Source organism: Passer montanus, unplaced genomic scaffold, assembly GCF_014805655.1.
Source record: "Passer montanus isolate IOZ18808 unplaced genomic scaffold, ASM1480565v1 scaffold316, whole genome shotgun sequence".
NCBI lineage: Eukaryota > Metazoa > Chordata > Aves > Passeriformes > Passeridae > Passer > Passer montanus.
The window spans coordinates 72,270-86,341 of record NW_024367886.1 but is presented as its reverse complement, the minus strand read 5'-3'; the positions used below and the strand labels follow the sequence as shown (position 1 = coordinate 86,341).

At 59.2% G+C, this 14,072-nt stretch overlaps 1 protein-coding gene across 1 annotated transcript in view; it reads right to left on the bottom strand.

The window, feature by feature from the left end:
- Positions 1–6: 6 nt before the first annotated feature.
- GANAB (glucosidase II alpha subunit) overlaps positions 7–14,072 on the bottom strand; it is a 23,285-nt gene continuing 9,219 nt past the window's right edge. Inside the window, exons 13-27 of the mRNA XM_039714944.1 lie at positions 12,999–13,152; positions 11,911–12,146; positions 10,686–10,812; positions 10,338–10,417; positions 9,730–9,873; positions 9,213–9,309; positions 9,006–9,107; positions 6,012–6,254; positions 5,499–5,564; positions 5,299–5,375; positions 5,145–5,219; positions 4,565–4,678; positions 3,976–4,088; positions 1,238–1,338; positions 7–153 (exon numbers count right to left, since the gene is read on the bottom strand). Coding sequence (XP_039570878.1) covers positions 44–153; positions 1,238–1,338; positions 3,976–4,088; positions 4,565–4,678; positions 5,145–5,219; positions 5,299–5,375; positions 5,499–5,564; positions 6,012–6,254; positions 9,006–9,107; positions 9,213–9,309; positions 9,730–9,873; positions 10,338–10,417; positions 10,686–10,812; positions 11,911–12,146; positions 12,999–13,152 — 1,839 coding nt within the window. The 3' untranslated portion in view covers positions 7–43. The remainder of the gene's footprint in view (positions 154–1,237; positions 1,339–3,975; positions 4,089–4,564; positions 4,679–5,144; positions 5,220–5,298; positions 5,376–5,498; positions 5,565–6,011; positions 6,255–9,005; positions 9,108–9,212; positions 9,310–9,729; positions 9,874–10,337; positions 10,418–10,685; positions 10,813–11,910; positions 12,147–12,998; positions 13,153–14,072) is intronic.

The window sequence follows — 14,072 nt, the reverse complement described above, 5'->3', positions numbered from 1 at the left end:
TTCGGGGGGATTTTGGGGGGGGTCCGGGGGCCCCCCCCGTCCATTATCGCAGGGAGATGCTCCAGTCAGCCCCGATGGGGACCCCCGGGCGCCGCAGGGTCAGCACCGAGCGCTCGGGGTCGTGCTGGAAATGCAGCGGGGTCTGGGAACCGTCTGAGGGGACACGGAATTCGGGGTCAGGGATCCCAAATTCCAGCTCCGGGACCCCAAAAACCCATCAAGAACACAAAATGCTCCTCAGAAATCTCAAATTTCCCCTGAGGGACCCCAAATTCACATCAGGGACCCCAAAAACCCACCAAGAACACAAAACGCTCCTCAGAAATCCCAAATTTCCCCTGAGGGACCCTGAATTCACATCAGGGACCCCAAAAACCCATCAAGAAGGTAAAATTCCCCTCAGAAACCTCAAATTCTCCATGAGGGACCCTGAGTTCACATCAGGGACCCCAAAAACCCATCAAGAAGATAAAATTCCCCTCAGAAACCTCAAATTCTTCATGAGGGACCCTCAATTCACCTCAGGGACCCCAAATTCTCTTCAGAAACCTCAAATTCTCCATGAGGGTCCCTGAATTCCTGTCAGGGACCCCAAATTCTCCTCAGAAACCCAAAATTCTCACAAGGACAACAAAATTCCCCTCAGGGATCCCAAATCCTCCCTCAAGGACCCCAAATTCCCCTCAGAAACCTCAAATTCTCCATGAGGAACACTGAATTCCTGTCAGGGACCCCAAATTCCCCTCAGAAACTCAATATTCTCTCAAGGACAACAGGGATCCCAAAATCCTCCCTCAAGGGACCCCAAAACCCACTCAGAAACCCCAAAATCTCCTCAGGATTCCCCCCAAATTACCCCTCCCGACCCCTCATTGTCCGTCCTGAGCCAGGCGCTCTGTGGCCTCCCCACACCCTCAGGATGACGCCTCCAAAACCCCCAAAAACCCATCCTAAAACCCTAAAACCCCACCAAAACCCCACCAAAATCCACCCTAAAACCCCAAAACCCCCTAAAAATCCACTCAAAACCCCCCAAAATCCCCCCTCACCGTGTGTGGTCAGCAGGGCGCTCTCCGGCCTCCCCACACCCTCAGGATGACCCCTCCAAAATCCACCCAAAACTCACACTAAAATCCCCAAAACCCACCCTAAAACCCTCAAAAAAACCCTCAACCCCCCCCGAAATCCATCCTAAAACCCCTCGAACACCCCAAAATCCTTCCAAATCCCCCCTCACCGTGTGTGGTCAGCAGGGCGCTCTCCGGCCGCCCCACCCCCAGGATGACCACTCTCTCCAGCCAGGCCGGGGTGGACATGGACCCGCGGGGGTCAGCAGAGCTGGGGGGGACAGAGGGGTCACAGAGGGATCACAGCCCCCCAAAAATCCCCACAAAAATCTCCCCTGACCCCTCAACCCCCTCACAGACAGGGCCCAGGAAAAACAGGGGTTTGAGAGGATCCAGGGGTGTTTTGGGAGTATTTTGGGGCTGTTTTGGGGATCTTTTAGGACCATTTTGGGGTACCTGACCATGAGGGTAACAAGGGGTTGTTCTGAGGTGGATTTGGAAGGTATTTTTTAGTGTTTTGGGTTAGTTTTCTCTTCATGTTTCCCGCCCTTTTTCTCCCCTCACGTTTTGCCGCCCTTTTCCCCCTCACGTTTTCCCGCCTTTTTCTCTCCTCACGTTTTCCCGCCCTTTTTTTCCCCTCACGTTTCCCTGCCCTTTTTCTCCCCTCACGTTTTCCTTTTTCCCCTTCACATTTCTGTTTTCCACCCTCACACTTCCCTTTTTCCCCTCACATTTCCCCCCCTTTTTCCCCTTTGGTATTGGGGCGTTTTGGGTACCTGCCTGTGAGAGTGCCTGGGAGGTTTTTTGGGGCAGTTTTGGGGATATTTTAGGGTAATTTTAGGACATTTTTGGATACCTGATAGTCAGGGTACCCTGGTGCTGTCTCAGACAGGATTTTTTGAATACTTTAGGATATTCTGGGCTGGTTTTGGGATATTTTGGGTACCTGGAGGTGAGGGTGCCGTTGGCGAAGCTGAAGTGCCGGTGCAGGAATGCGTTTTTGGTGTCATAGTCAAAGCTGACCCCATCATCCAGGAACAGATCGCCCTGTGCCGTGCCCTGGGGGACCAAAGGGAGTTTGGGAGGGTCCCAGAAAGGTTTGGGGAGATTTTAGGGGGTCCCAGAAGGGTTTGGGGAGGTTTAGGGGGGTTTTAGAAAGGTTTGGGGGGTCCCAGAAGGGTTTGGGGAAGCTTGGGGGGGGTCCCAAAAAGGTTTGGGGAGGTCTTGGGGGGTGTGGGGTGATGCTGGCAGGAATCTCAGTGGATTTGAGGGAGGTCTTGAGGGGTTTTGGGGGGTCCTGGAGGGGTTTGGGGGGAAAATGAGAGGTCTGGGTCTGTCTCAGAGGATTTTTGAGGGACCCAGGAAGGGTTTTTGGGGTTCCTGGGGGGGATTCGGGGTCCCTGCACTCACCTGGAAGGTGTTTGGGGGAATTTTGGGGTTCCTGGCAGGGGTTTCGGGGTCTCTCTACTCACCTGGGAGGGGTTTTGGGGGGTTTTGGTGGGGATTTTGGGGTCCCTGGGGGGTTTTTGGGGTCCCCACACTCACCTGGGGGCTCAGGGCCACGTAGAGGGTGAAGGGGTCGTCCCTCATGGCCTCGGTGGAGCGGCGAGGCCGTCTCAGAGGATTTTTGAGGGACCCAGGAAGGGTTTTTGGGGTTCCTGGGGGGGATTCGGGGTCCCTGCACTCACCTGGAAGGTGTTTGGGGGAATTTTGGGGTTCCTGGCAGGGGTTTCGGGGTCCCTCTACTCACCTGGGAGGGGTTTTGGTGGGGGTTTTGGGGTCCCTGGGGGGTTTTTGGGGTCCCCACACTCACCTGGGGGCTCAGGGCCACGTAGAGGGTGAAGGGGTCGTCCCTCATGGCCTCGGTGGAGCGGCGAGGCCGATCCTGGCGTGGGATCACCGTCCCACCCCGCTGGAACACCGGGATCTGGGGGGCACAGGGGGATCAGCACCCCAAAAACCCCATTAAAAAAAAACCCAAATCCCCCCAAACCCCTCCCAAAAAAACCCCAAAATCCCCCAGGTTACCCCCAGTGCTGGAGGTGATTTGGACCACTGTCCCCACAACCATTGGCACACAGGGATCTGGGGGGATCCAGGAGGTTTTTGGGGTCTCCAAGGGGATTTTGGGGTCGCCATGGAAGTTCTGGGGTCTCCAGGGAGGTTTTTGGGGTCCCAACCCCTTCCCCAAACCCCCTGAGCCCCCCCCAAAAACAACCCACGGTGCTGAGAGTGATGGGCACCACCCTCCCCATGAGGGAACAGAGGATCAGGGCAGGGAGGTTTTTGGGGTCCCAACCCCTTCCCCAAACCCCCTGAGCCCCCCCCAAAAACAACCCACGGTGCTGAGGGTGATGGGCACCATCCTCCCCATGCAGAAACAGGGGGATCTGAAGAGGATTTTGGGGTGGCCAGGGGGAATTTTGGGGTTTCCAAGGGGAGTTTTAGGGTCTCCCGGGGGTTTTGGGGTCCCGTCATCCCCCCAAACCCCTTGAGCCCCCCCAAAAACCACGGGGGCCTGGGGGGACAGGGGGGTTTGGGGTCAGGGGGTTTGGGGACATTTTGGGTGTTTGGGGTCAGAGGGACTGAGGGCATTTTGGGGTCAGGGGGTTTGGGGGCATTTTGGGGATTTGGGGGTCAGTGGCTTTGGGGTCAGGGGGATTTGGAGGCATTTTGGGGATTTGGGGTCATCAGGGTTTGGGGTCAGGGGATTTGGGGTTATCTTGAATGGATTTAGGGTTATCCAGGTAGGTTTTTGGGATGGATTTGGGGTGGATTCAGGGTTATTCCAGGTGGGTTTTTGGGGTGGATTTGGGGTTTTTGGGGTCGCACACCTCATGACGGGGACGCCCTGGCGGTGGCAGTGGTAGAAGGCCATGTTGGGCTGGTTTTGGGATATTTTGGGTACCTGGAGGTGAGGGTGCCGTTGGCGAAGCTGAAGTGCCGGTGCAGGAATGCGTTTTTGGTGTCATAGTCAAAGCTGACCCCATCATCCAGGAACAGATCGCCCTGTGCCGTGCCCTGGGGGACCAAAGGGAGTTTGGGAGGGTCCCAGAAAGGTTTGGGGAGATTTTAGGGGGTCCCAGAAGGGTTTGGGGAGGTTTAGGGGGGTTTTAGAAAGGTTTGGGGGGTCCCAGAAGGGTTTGGGGAAGCTTGGGGGGGGTCCCAAAAAGGTTTGGGGAGGTCTTGGGGGGTGTGGGGTGATGCTGGCAGGAATCTCAGTGGATTTGAGGGAGGTCTTGAGGGGTTTTGGGGGGTCCTGGAGGGGTTTGGGGGGAAAATGAGAGGTCTGGGTCTGTCTCAGAGGATTTTTGAGGGACCCAGGAAGGGTTTTTGGGGTTCCTGGGGGGGATTCGGGGTCCCTGCACTCACCTGGAAGGTGTTTGGGGGAATTTTGGGGTTCCTGGCAGGGGTTTCGGGGTCCCTCTACTCACCTGGGAGGGGTTTTGGTGGGGGTTTTGGGGTCCCTGGGGGGTTTTTGGGGTCCCCACACTCACCTGGGGGCTCAGGGCCACGTAGAGGGTGAAGGGGTCGTCCCTCATGGCCTCGGTGGAGCGGCGAGGCCGGTCCTGGCGTGGGATCACCGTCCCACCCCGCTGGAACACCGGGATCTGGGGGGCACAGGGGGATCAGCACCCCAAAAACCCCATTAAAAAAAAACCCAAATCCCCCCAAACCCCTCCCAAAAAAACCCCAAAATCCCCCAGGTTACCCCCAGTGCTGGAGGTGATTTTGACCACTGTCCCCCCAACCATTGGCACACAGGGATCTGGGGGGATCCAGGAGGTTTTTGGGGTCTCCAAGGGGATTTTGGGGTCGCCATGGAAGTTCTGGGGTCTCCAGGGAGGTTTTTGGGGTCCCAACCCCTTCCCCAAACCCCCTGAGCCCCCCCCAAAAACAACCCACGGTGCTGAGAGTGATGGGCACCACCCTCCCCATGAGGGAACAGAGGATCAGGGGAGGATTTTGGGGTGTCCAGAGGGAATTTTGGGGTTTCCAAAGGGAGTTTTAGGGTCTCCCGGGGGTTTTGGGGTCCCGTCATCCCCCCAAACCCCTTGAGCCCCCCCAAAAACCCACGGTGCTGAGGGTGACGGGCACATAGAGGGTCTGGGGCGCCCGGTGCTGCTCGTGCGTCTCGTCATTGTACCAGACCTGGGGGGGGAAATTTAGGGTTCAGGAGGGTCCTAAACCCCCAAAAACCCCAAAAATACCCCAAAATCCCCTCACTCACCTCTCCCTCCCCAGGCAGGTACACGTTGACCCCACGGGCACCCGGCTCCGTCACGGGGTGCACCAGGAGCACCCGGTCTGGGGGACAGGGGTTAGCAAGGGGGAAACCCCAAAAATGACCCCAAAAGGGATCCTAAAATGGGTCAGGGACCCAAAAAAGGGAGTCAGGGACGCTAAAAAGGGTCAGGGACTCCTCCTCACCGAGCAGGTACTGGTCATCCATGGCAAAGGTCTGGGGGTCATCTGGGAATTCCATCCACAGGGGCCGGGTGGGTTTGGGGTTTTTGGGGTCACACACCTCATGACGGGGACGCCCTGGCGGTGGCAGTGGTAGAAGGCCGTGTACCAGGTGGGCAGCAGGGAAGTTTGGGGTTATCCCGGGTGGGATTTTTGGGGTGGATTTGGGGTTATTCTGGGTGGGTATTTGGGGTGGATTCGGGGTTGTACCCGGTGGGCACCAGGGGGGTTTGGGCTTATCCTGGGTGGGTTTTGGGGTGGATTTGGGGTGATCCCAGGTGGGTTTTGCTGTATCTCAGGTGGGTTTTGGGGTGGATTTGGGGTTATTCCAGGTGGATTTGGGGTTTTTGGGATCACACACCTCATGACGGGGACGCCCTGGCGGTGGCAGTGGTAGAAGGCCGTGTACCAGGTGGGCAGCAGGGGGGTTTGGGGTTATCCTGGGTGGGTTTTGGGGTGGATTTGGGGTCACACACCTCATGACGGGGACGCCCTGGCGGTGGCAGTGGTAGAAGGCCGTGTACCAGGTGGGCAGCAGGGCGTAGCGGCGCCGCAGCGCGCTCCTGACCAGCGCCAGGTGCTCGGGGCTCAGCAGCCAGGGCTCGCGCCGCGCCGTGTCCAGGTGCGCGTGGGCGCGGAAGAAGGGCTGGAAGGCCCCGGCCTGGTACCAGCGCACCTGCAGCTCCGGGCCCGGGTTCTGGAAAAAGCCGCCCACGTCCGCTGCCAACGGGGCAGGGGGGCAGTGAGCCCGGATCCTGAGCCCAGATCCCCGTGCTAATCCTGGTCCCAGCCCTGGTCCTTGTCCTGGTCCTGGTTCTGATCCTGATCCCAGCTCTGATCCCAATCCTGGTCCTGGTCCTGATCCCAGCTCTGATCCCAATCCCGGTCCTGGTTCTGATCCCAATCCCAGCCCTGGTTCTTCTCCTCATCCTGGTTCTGATCCTGATCCCAGCCCTGGTTCTTCTCCTCGTCCTGGTTCTGATCCTGGTCCCAGTCCTGATCCCAATCCAGGTCCTGATCCTGGTACCAGTCCTGGTCCTGGTTCTGATCCTGATCCCAGTCCTGATCCCAATCCTGGTCCCATTCCTATTCCGGATCCCAGCTCTGACCCCATCCCTGACCCCATCCCCAATCCCTGACCCCATTCCCTATCCCATATCCCTGGTCCTTGTCCTGGTCCTGGTCCTGATCCTGATCCCAGCTCTGATACCAATCCTGGTCCCAGCCCTGATCCCAGTCCTGGTCCTGGTCCTGATCCTGATCCCAGCTCTGATACCAATCCTGGTCCCAGCCCTGATCCCAGTCCTGGTCCTGGTCCTGATCCTGATCCCAGCTCTGATCCCAGTCCTGGTCCTGGTTCTGATCCTGATCCCAGCTCTGATCCCAATCCTGGTCCTGGTTCTGATCCTGATCCCAGCTCTGATCCCAATCCTGGTCCTGGTTCTGATCCTGATCCCAGCTCTGATCCCAATCCTGGTCCTGGTCCTGGTCCTGATCCCAGCTCTGATACCAATCCTGGTCCTGGTTCTGATCCTGGTACCAGCTCTGATCCCAATCCTGGTCCTGGTCCTGGTGCCAGCCCTGACCCCAAGTCCTGGTCCTGATCCTGACCCCAGCCCTAATCCCAGTCCTGGTCCTGGTCCTGATCTCAATATCAATCCCAGTCCTGATCCCAATCCTAGTCCTAGTTCTGATCCTGATCCCAGCTCTGATCCCAATCCTGGTCCTGGTCCTGATTCTGGTCCTGGTCGCAGCCCTGAGCCCAGATCCTGGTCCTGATCTCAATCCTAGTCCCAGCCCTGATCCCATTCCTGATCTTGGTGTCAGTTCTGCTCCTAGATCCTGGTCCTGATCCTGACCCCAGCCCTGATCCCAGTCCTGGTCCCATTCCTATTCCGGATCCCAGCTCTGACCCCATCCCTGACCCCATCCCCAATCCCTGACCCCATTCCCTATCCCATATCCCATATCCCTGACCCCAATCCCATTATTCCCAGCATTCCCAGTGCTCCCAGTGCTCCCAGTTTGGCTCCCCCCCGCAGAAGGCCAGCCCTGCCAGCCCGAAGCTCAGGCACATGGGGATGGATGGAGACCCCTGACCCCATCTCCAATCCCTATCCCATTCCCTATCCCATATCCCGATCCCTGACCCCGATCCCAGCATTCCCAGTGCTCCCAGTGCTCCCAGTTTGGCTCACCCCCGCAGAAGGCCAGCCCTGCCAGCCCGAAGCTCAGGCACATGGGGATGGATGGAGACCCCTGACCCCATATCCCTATCCCATATCCCAGTCCCTGACCCCATTCCCTATCCCATATCCCAATCCCATTATTCCCAGTGCTCCCAGTGCTCCCAGTTTGGCTCACCCCCGCAGAAGGCCAGCCCTGCCAGCCCGAAGCTCAGGCACATGGGGATGGAGATCCGCAGGTGCTCCCAGTCAGCCGTGTTGTCCCCTGTCCAAACCGCACCTGGGGGGGTTTGGGGGAGGTCAGGGGGGGGTTCCCCTCGATCCTGACCCCCCCCAGAATTCCAGGATTTGCCCAAAATCCCGGGATTTCCCCCCGGTCCTCACCGTAGCGCTGGGAGCCGGCGAAGAAGGCGCGGCTGAGCACGAAGGGCCGGTGCCGGCCCCCCGAGCGCCGGATCTGCCCCTCGGCCGTGGCCTTTTGCTGCCAACGGGGAAAACGGGGTCAGCCACCCCAAACCTGACCCCAAACCCCACCCCAAAGCCAATCCTGGTCCTGGTTCTGATCCTGGTACCAGCTCTGATCCCAATCCTGGTCCTGGTCCTGGTCCTGATCCCAGCTCTGATACCAATCCTGGTCCTGGTTCTGATCCTGGTACCAGCTCTGATCCCAATCCTGGTCCTGGTCCTGGTGCCAGCCCTGACCCCAAGTCCTGGTCCTGATCCTGACCCCAGCCCTAATCCCAGTCCTGGTCCTGGTCCTGATCTCAATATCAATCCCAGTCCTGATCCCAATCCTAGTCCTAGTTCTGATCCTGATCCCAGCTCTGATCCCAATCCTGGTCCTGGTCCTGATTCTGGTCCTGGTCGCAGCCCTGAGCCCAGATCCTGGTCCTGATCTCAATCCTAGTCCCAGCCCTGATCCCATTCCTGATCTTGGTGTCAGTTCTGCTCCTAGATCCTGGTCCTGATCCTGACCCCAGCCCTGATCCCAGTCCTGGTCCCATTCCTATTCCGGATCCCAGCTCTGACCCCATCCCTGACCCCATCTCCAATCCCTGACCCCATAACCCAATCCCTGACCCCATTCCCAGTGCTCCCAGTGCTCCCAGTTTGGCTCACCCCCGCAGAAGGCCAGCCCTGCCAGCCCGAAGCTCAGGCACATGGGGATGGATGGAGACCCCTGACCCCATATCCCTATCCCATATCCCAGTCCCTGACCCCATTCCCTATCCCATATCCCAATCCCATTATTCCCAGTGCTCCCAGTGCTCCCAGTTTGGCTCACCCCCGCAGAAGGCCAGCCCTGCCAGCCCGAAGCTCAGGCACATGGGGATGGAGATCCGCAGGTGCTCCCAGTCAGCCGTGTTGTCCCCTGTCCAAACCGCACCTGGGGGGGTTTGGGGGAGGTCAGGGGGGGGTTCCCCTCGATCCTGACCCCCCCCCAGAATTCCAGGATTTGCCCAAAATCCCGGGATTTCCCCCCGGTCCTCACCGTAGCGCTGGGAGCCGGCGAAGAAGGCGCGGCTGAGCACGAAGGGCCGGTGCCGGCCCCCCGAGCGCCGGATCTGCCCCTCGGCCGTGGCCTTTTGCTGCCAACGGGGAAAACGGGGTCAGCCACCCCAAACCTGACCCCAAACCCCACCCCAAAGGGACTGGGAGGTCCTAAAGCGGTTTGGGGGGAAATGAAGGGGGTATTGAGAGGGTTTGGGGGGGTCTAGAACAGTTTTGGGGGGTCCTAAAGGGGTTTGGGAGGAAATGAAAGGGGAATTAAGAGGGTTTGGGGGGTCCTAGAGGGGGTTTGGGGGGCCTAAAAGGGGTTGGTGGGAGTCTAAAAGGGTTTGGGGAGTCCTAAAGGGGTTTGGGGGGAAATGAAAGGGGAATTGAGAGGGTTTGGGGGGGTTCCAAAAGGGGTTTGTGGGGCTCTGGGAGGTTTGGACTTTTTGGGGTCCCTGTGGGGTTTTGGGGGTGTCCCTGGGGGGATTTTGGCAGTTTTTGGGGGGAGGTCTCACCACGTAGAGCCCGTAGAGGTTGTGCAGCTCACGGTGCTCCCAGCCCCCGAAGTGCCGCGCGTCCTTGTGCATCGTCACCTCGGGGCCGCTGAACACCGACGGCTCGTTCATGTCGTTCCACGTGAACAGCGCCTCCGTGGAGCCCTGGGGGGACCCCAGATCAGTGGGAGGACCTCAAAAATATATGGGGGTTCTAAAACCCTCCCAGGGGATCCCCAAAATCAGGGTGGAAAAGCAAGGCGGGGTCTCCAAAAAGGCAACGAGGGAAAAGGGTGAGAGGGAGAAAGGGGTGGGGAGAGATTCCCTAAAACTAGGGAAGGCTTGAGGCTCAGGAAAGCCCAAAAAAATCAGCAGGGAAACCCCAAAAATATGGGAGGGGTCTTAAAACCTCCAGGGGGTTCCCCAAGATCCCCCCTAAAAAGATGGGATGGTCTCCAAGGGGAAAAGAAGCCCTAAGGGAAGAAGGTGAAAGGGGGAAAACGGTGGGGAAGGGAATTTGGTGGGGGGGGTCCCAGGGTTGTGGGAGTGCTTTGAGGGGGTCCTGGGACTCTGGGGGGGTCTGACAGAAATTTGGGGGGGGACTGACCAAGATTTTGGGGGGTCCCCACCTCATACTGGTCGTAGGCAAACATGTTCGCCCACCACTCGCGCATCTCGGGGTTCGTGAAGTCGGGGTACGCCGAGGAGCCTGGGGGGGACACGAGGGGGATTGTGACCCCCCTGGAGACCCCAAAGCCACCCAAAACCCACCCTTAAATTCCCCTAAACCACCCCAAATTCCCCCCAGCCCCACTGACAGAACAACAGAACCAACACCAGCCCTTGTAGCCGTTACCACCCTCAGTCTTGATGTGAAACTCCCCGAGCACCCAAACCCTCCTGAAATCCCCAAAATCCCCCCAAAAATCCCCTAAAAGCCCTCGAGGACCCCCCAGCTCCCCCCCAGCCCCACTGACCAGGCCAGCACCAGCCCTCGTAGTCGTTGCCATCCTTGGTTTTGACGTAGAGGCCTCGAGCCCGCAGCTCCGCGTGCACCCGGTACCCCCCGTCCACCTTGATGTGAGGGTCCACGATGCTGACCATCTGTGGGCAGTGTCCAGGGCTGAGTGACCACGGGGGAGTGACCACGGGGCAGTGTCCAGCAGGGTGAGTGACCACCGGGCAGTGTCCAGGGGGGCAGCGGCCGAGGGAACGTCCCCAAATTCCCCAATTCCCACCCCGATGCCGGACACAAAACCACCCAGAGTAACCCCAAAGTGCCTTTGTGGGGTCCCCACTGTCACAGTTTGGGCAGGGAGAGCCCAGTGCCAATTTCCATTCCTGATCCTGATCCCAATCCTAATGTCCAGCCCATTCCTGGCTCGATTCCAACCCCATTTTCCATTTCCTATCCCCCATCCTGCTCCTGACCCCATTCTCTATCCCATCCCCATCCCAATCCATCCCAAACCCCATCCCCACCCCAGTCCCATTCCTATTCCCAATCCCATTCCAATTCCAAACCCACATCAAATCCCAATTCCATTCCTGCTCCCTCTCCCACGCCCATTCCCATTCCCACCCTGCATTTCTGGGCTGCCAGCTGCTCCAGGATCTTTGGGAATTCTGCAGGATCCCATCCCAACCCCAATCCCATTCCCAATCCCATTCCCATCCCCACCCTACGTTTCCGGGCCGCCAGGCGCTCCAGCTATGACACTTCCATTCCTGCTCTCTTTCCGAATCCCATTCCCATCCTCACCCTGCATTTCTGGGCTGCCAGCTGCTCCAGGAGCTTTGGGAATTCTGCAGGATCCCATTCCCAATCCCATTCCCATCCCCACCCTGCATTTCCGGGCCACCAGGCACTCTAGCATCCCCCGTGGATTCGGGAATTTGGCAATATCCCATTCCCAATCCCAATCCCACCCAATCCCATTCCCATCCCCACCCTGCGTTTCCGGGCCGCCAGGCGCTCCAGCATCCCCCGAGGATTGGGGAATTTGGCAATATCCCATTCCCAATCCCAATCCCACCCAATCCCATTCCCAATCCCATTCCCAATCCCATTCCCAATCCCATTCCCAATCCCATTCCCAATCCCATTCCCAATCCCATTCCCAATCCCATTCCCAATCCCATTCCCAATCCCATTCCCAATCCCATTCCCAATCCCATTCCCAATCCCATTCCCATCCCCACCCTGCATTTCCGGGCCACCAGGCACTCTAGCATCCCCCGAGGATTGGGGAATTTGGCGGGGTCCCAGGTGAAGTAGCGCTTGCCGTCGGCGTGCTCGATGTCCAGCCAGAGCACGTCCAGGGGCAGCTCGTGCTCCTCGAATCCCCTCTCCACGGCCTCCACGTCCGCCTCGTCCTGGTAATTCCAGCGGCTCTGGTGGTAGCCCAGGGAGAACAGGGGGGGCAGAGCCTGCGTGCCTGGGCAAGGGGCAGAAACGGAGTCAAATCCCCCAAAACGACCCCAAAAACGGGGATGGGGCAGGGCCAGAGGGGAGGGATCCCCTAAAATAAACCTAAAAATGGGGCAGGGTGGAAATGCCCTGAAAATTATGCCTGAAGTGGGAATGGGGGGGGAATTCTCTGAAAATAACTTTAAAAACAAAAACAGGGTAAGATTAAATCTGAGAAATCCCCCAAAATTCCCCCTGAAAATGGGAATGGGGATGAAGGAGAAAAATTTGCAGTGTCCTGTACCAGTCAGGGCTGTACTGGTGTCCCTGTCCCCATCCCAGTGTCCCCAGTGTCCTGTACCAGTCAGGGCTGTACTGGTGTCCCTGTCCCCATCCCAGTGTCCCCGCTGTCCCCACCTGTCAGTGTCTCGTACTGGTGTCCCCATCCCAGTGTCCCCAGTGTCCCCAGTGTCCCCGCTGTCCCACCTGTCAGTGTCCCATACTGGTGTCCCCATCCCAGTGTCCCCGCTGTCCCACCTGTCAGTGTCCCGTACTGGTGTCCCTGTCCCCATCCCAGTGTCCCCAGTGTCCCTGCTGTCCCACCTGTCAGTGTCCCATACTGGTGTCCCCATCCCAGTGTCCCCAGTGTCCCCAGTCCCCGCTGACCCACCTGTCAGTGTCCCGTACTGGTGTCCCTGTCCCCATCCCAGTGTCCCCAGTGTCCCTGCTGTCCCACCTGTCAGTGTCCCATACTGGTGTCCCCATCCCAGTGTCCCCAGTGTCCCCAGTGTCCCCGCTGTCCCACCTGTCAGTGTCCCGTACTGGTGTCCCTGTCCCCATCCCAGTGTCCCCAGTGTCCCCAGTGTCCCCGCTGTCCCACCTGTCAGTCTCCCGTACTGGGCGGTGACATCGGCGGGCCCCGGCCCCAGCAGCAGGAAGACGTCGATGACGCCGCTCTCGGACATCCAGCGCACCTCGGTCTGGGGGGTCTCACCCCCCCCCTGCATGTAATCCAGCAGCTTCCCAAAAAGGGTCTGGGGGTGGGACAGGGGGTCAGCAACCCCAAATTCCCACTGGGATAAACAGAGACCCCCCCCAGACCCCTCAAATCCCATTCAGAACCCCCCAAATCCCCTTCTTGGACCTTCCCAGCAGTGTTGGAGCCCATGTCCACCCAGGACCCCCCAAACCCAGCTAGGACCCCCCAAACCCCCCCAGACCCCGCAGCCGGACCTTCCCAGCCATGTTGGAGTCAATGTCCACCCAGGACCCCCCAAACCTCCTCCAAATACCCCAAACCTCCCCCAAACCTCTCTCAAACCCCTCAGCTGGACCTTGCCGGCCATGTTGGAGCCGATGTCCACCCAGGACCCCCCAAACCCACCCCAAACCCCCCCAGGACCCCCCAAACCCCCCAGCCGGACCTTGCCGGCCGTGTTGGAGCCGATGTCCACCCAGGTCTCGGCGGCGTTGAGCCAGAAGAGGCCGAGGCTGAGGCGGGGCCGGTGGGCGAGCAGCAGCGGCACGGAGCCGTACAGAGCCATGGGCGTGAACACCTCGTACTGGAACACGTCCAGGTTGTACAGGCGGTACGGGTCACCCCCCCTGGGGACACGGGGACACTCAGGGACACGGCCAGGGGACAGGGACATTGTCCCAAGGGTGTACAGGCGGTACAGTCACCCGCCCTGGGGACACGGGGGCACTGCGGGACACGGCCAGGGGACAGGGACATTGTCCCAGGGGTGTACAGGTGGTACAGTCACCCGCCCTGGGGACACTCAGGGACACGGCCAGGGGACAGGGACATTGTCCCAGGGGTGTACAGCCAGTACAGTCACCCCCCCGGGGACATCAGGGACAGGCTCGGGGACACCCCCAGAATGTCACTGTCACCCCACGAAGCCACCCGCACACAGCATCGCTGTTGCTGTCACTGCTGTCACTGTCACTG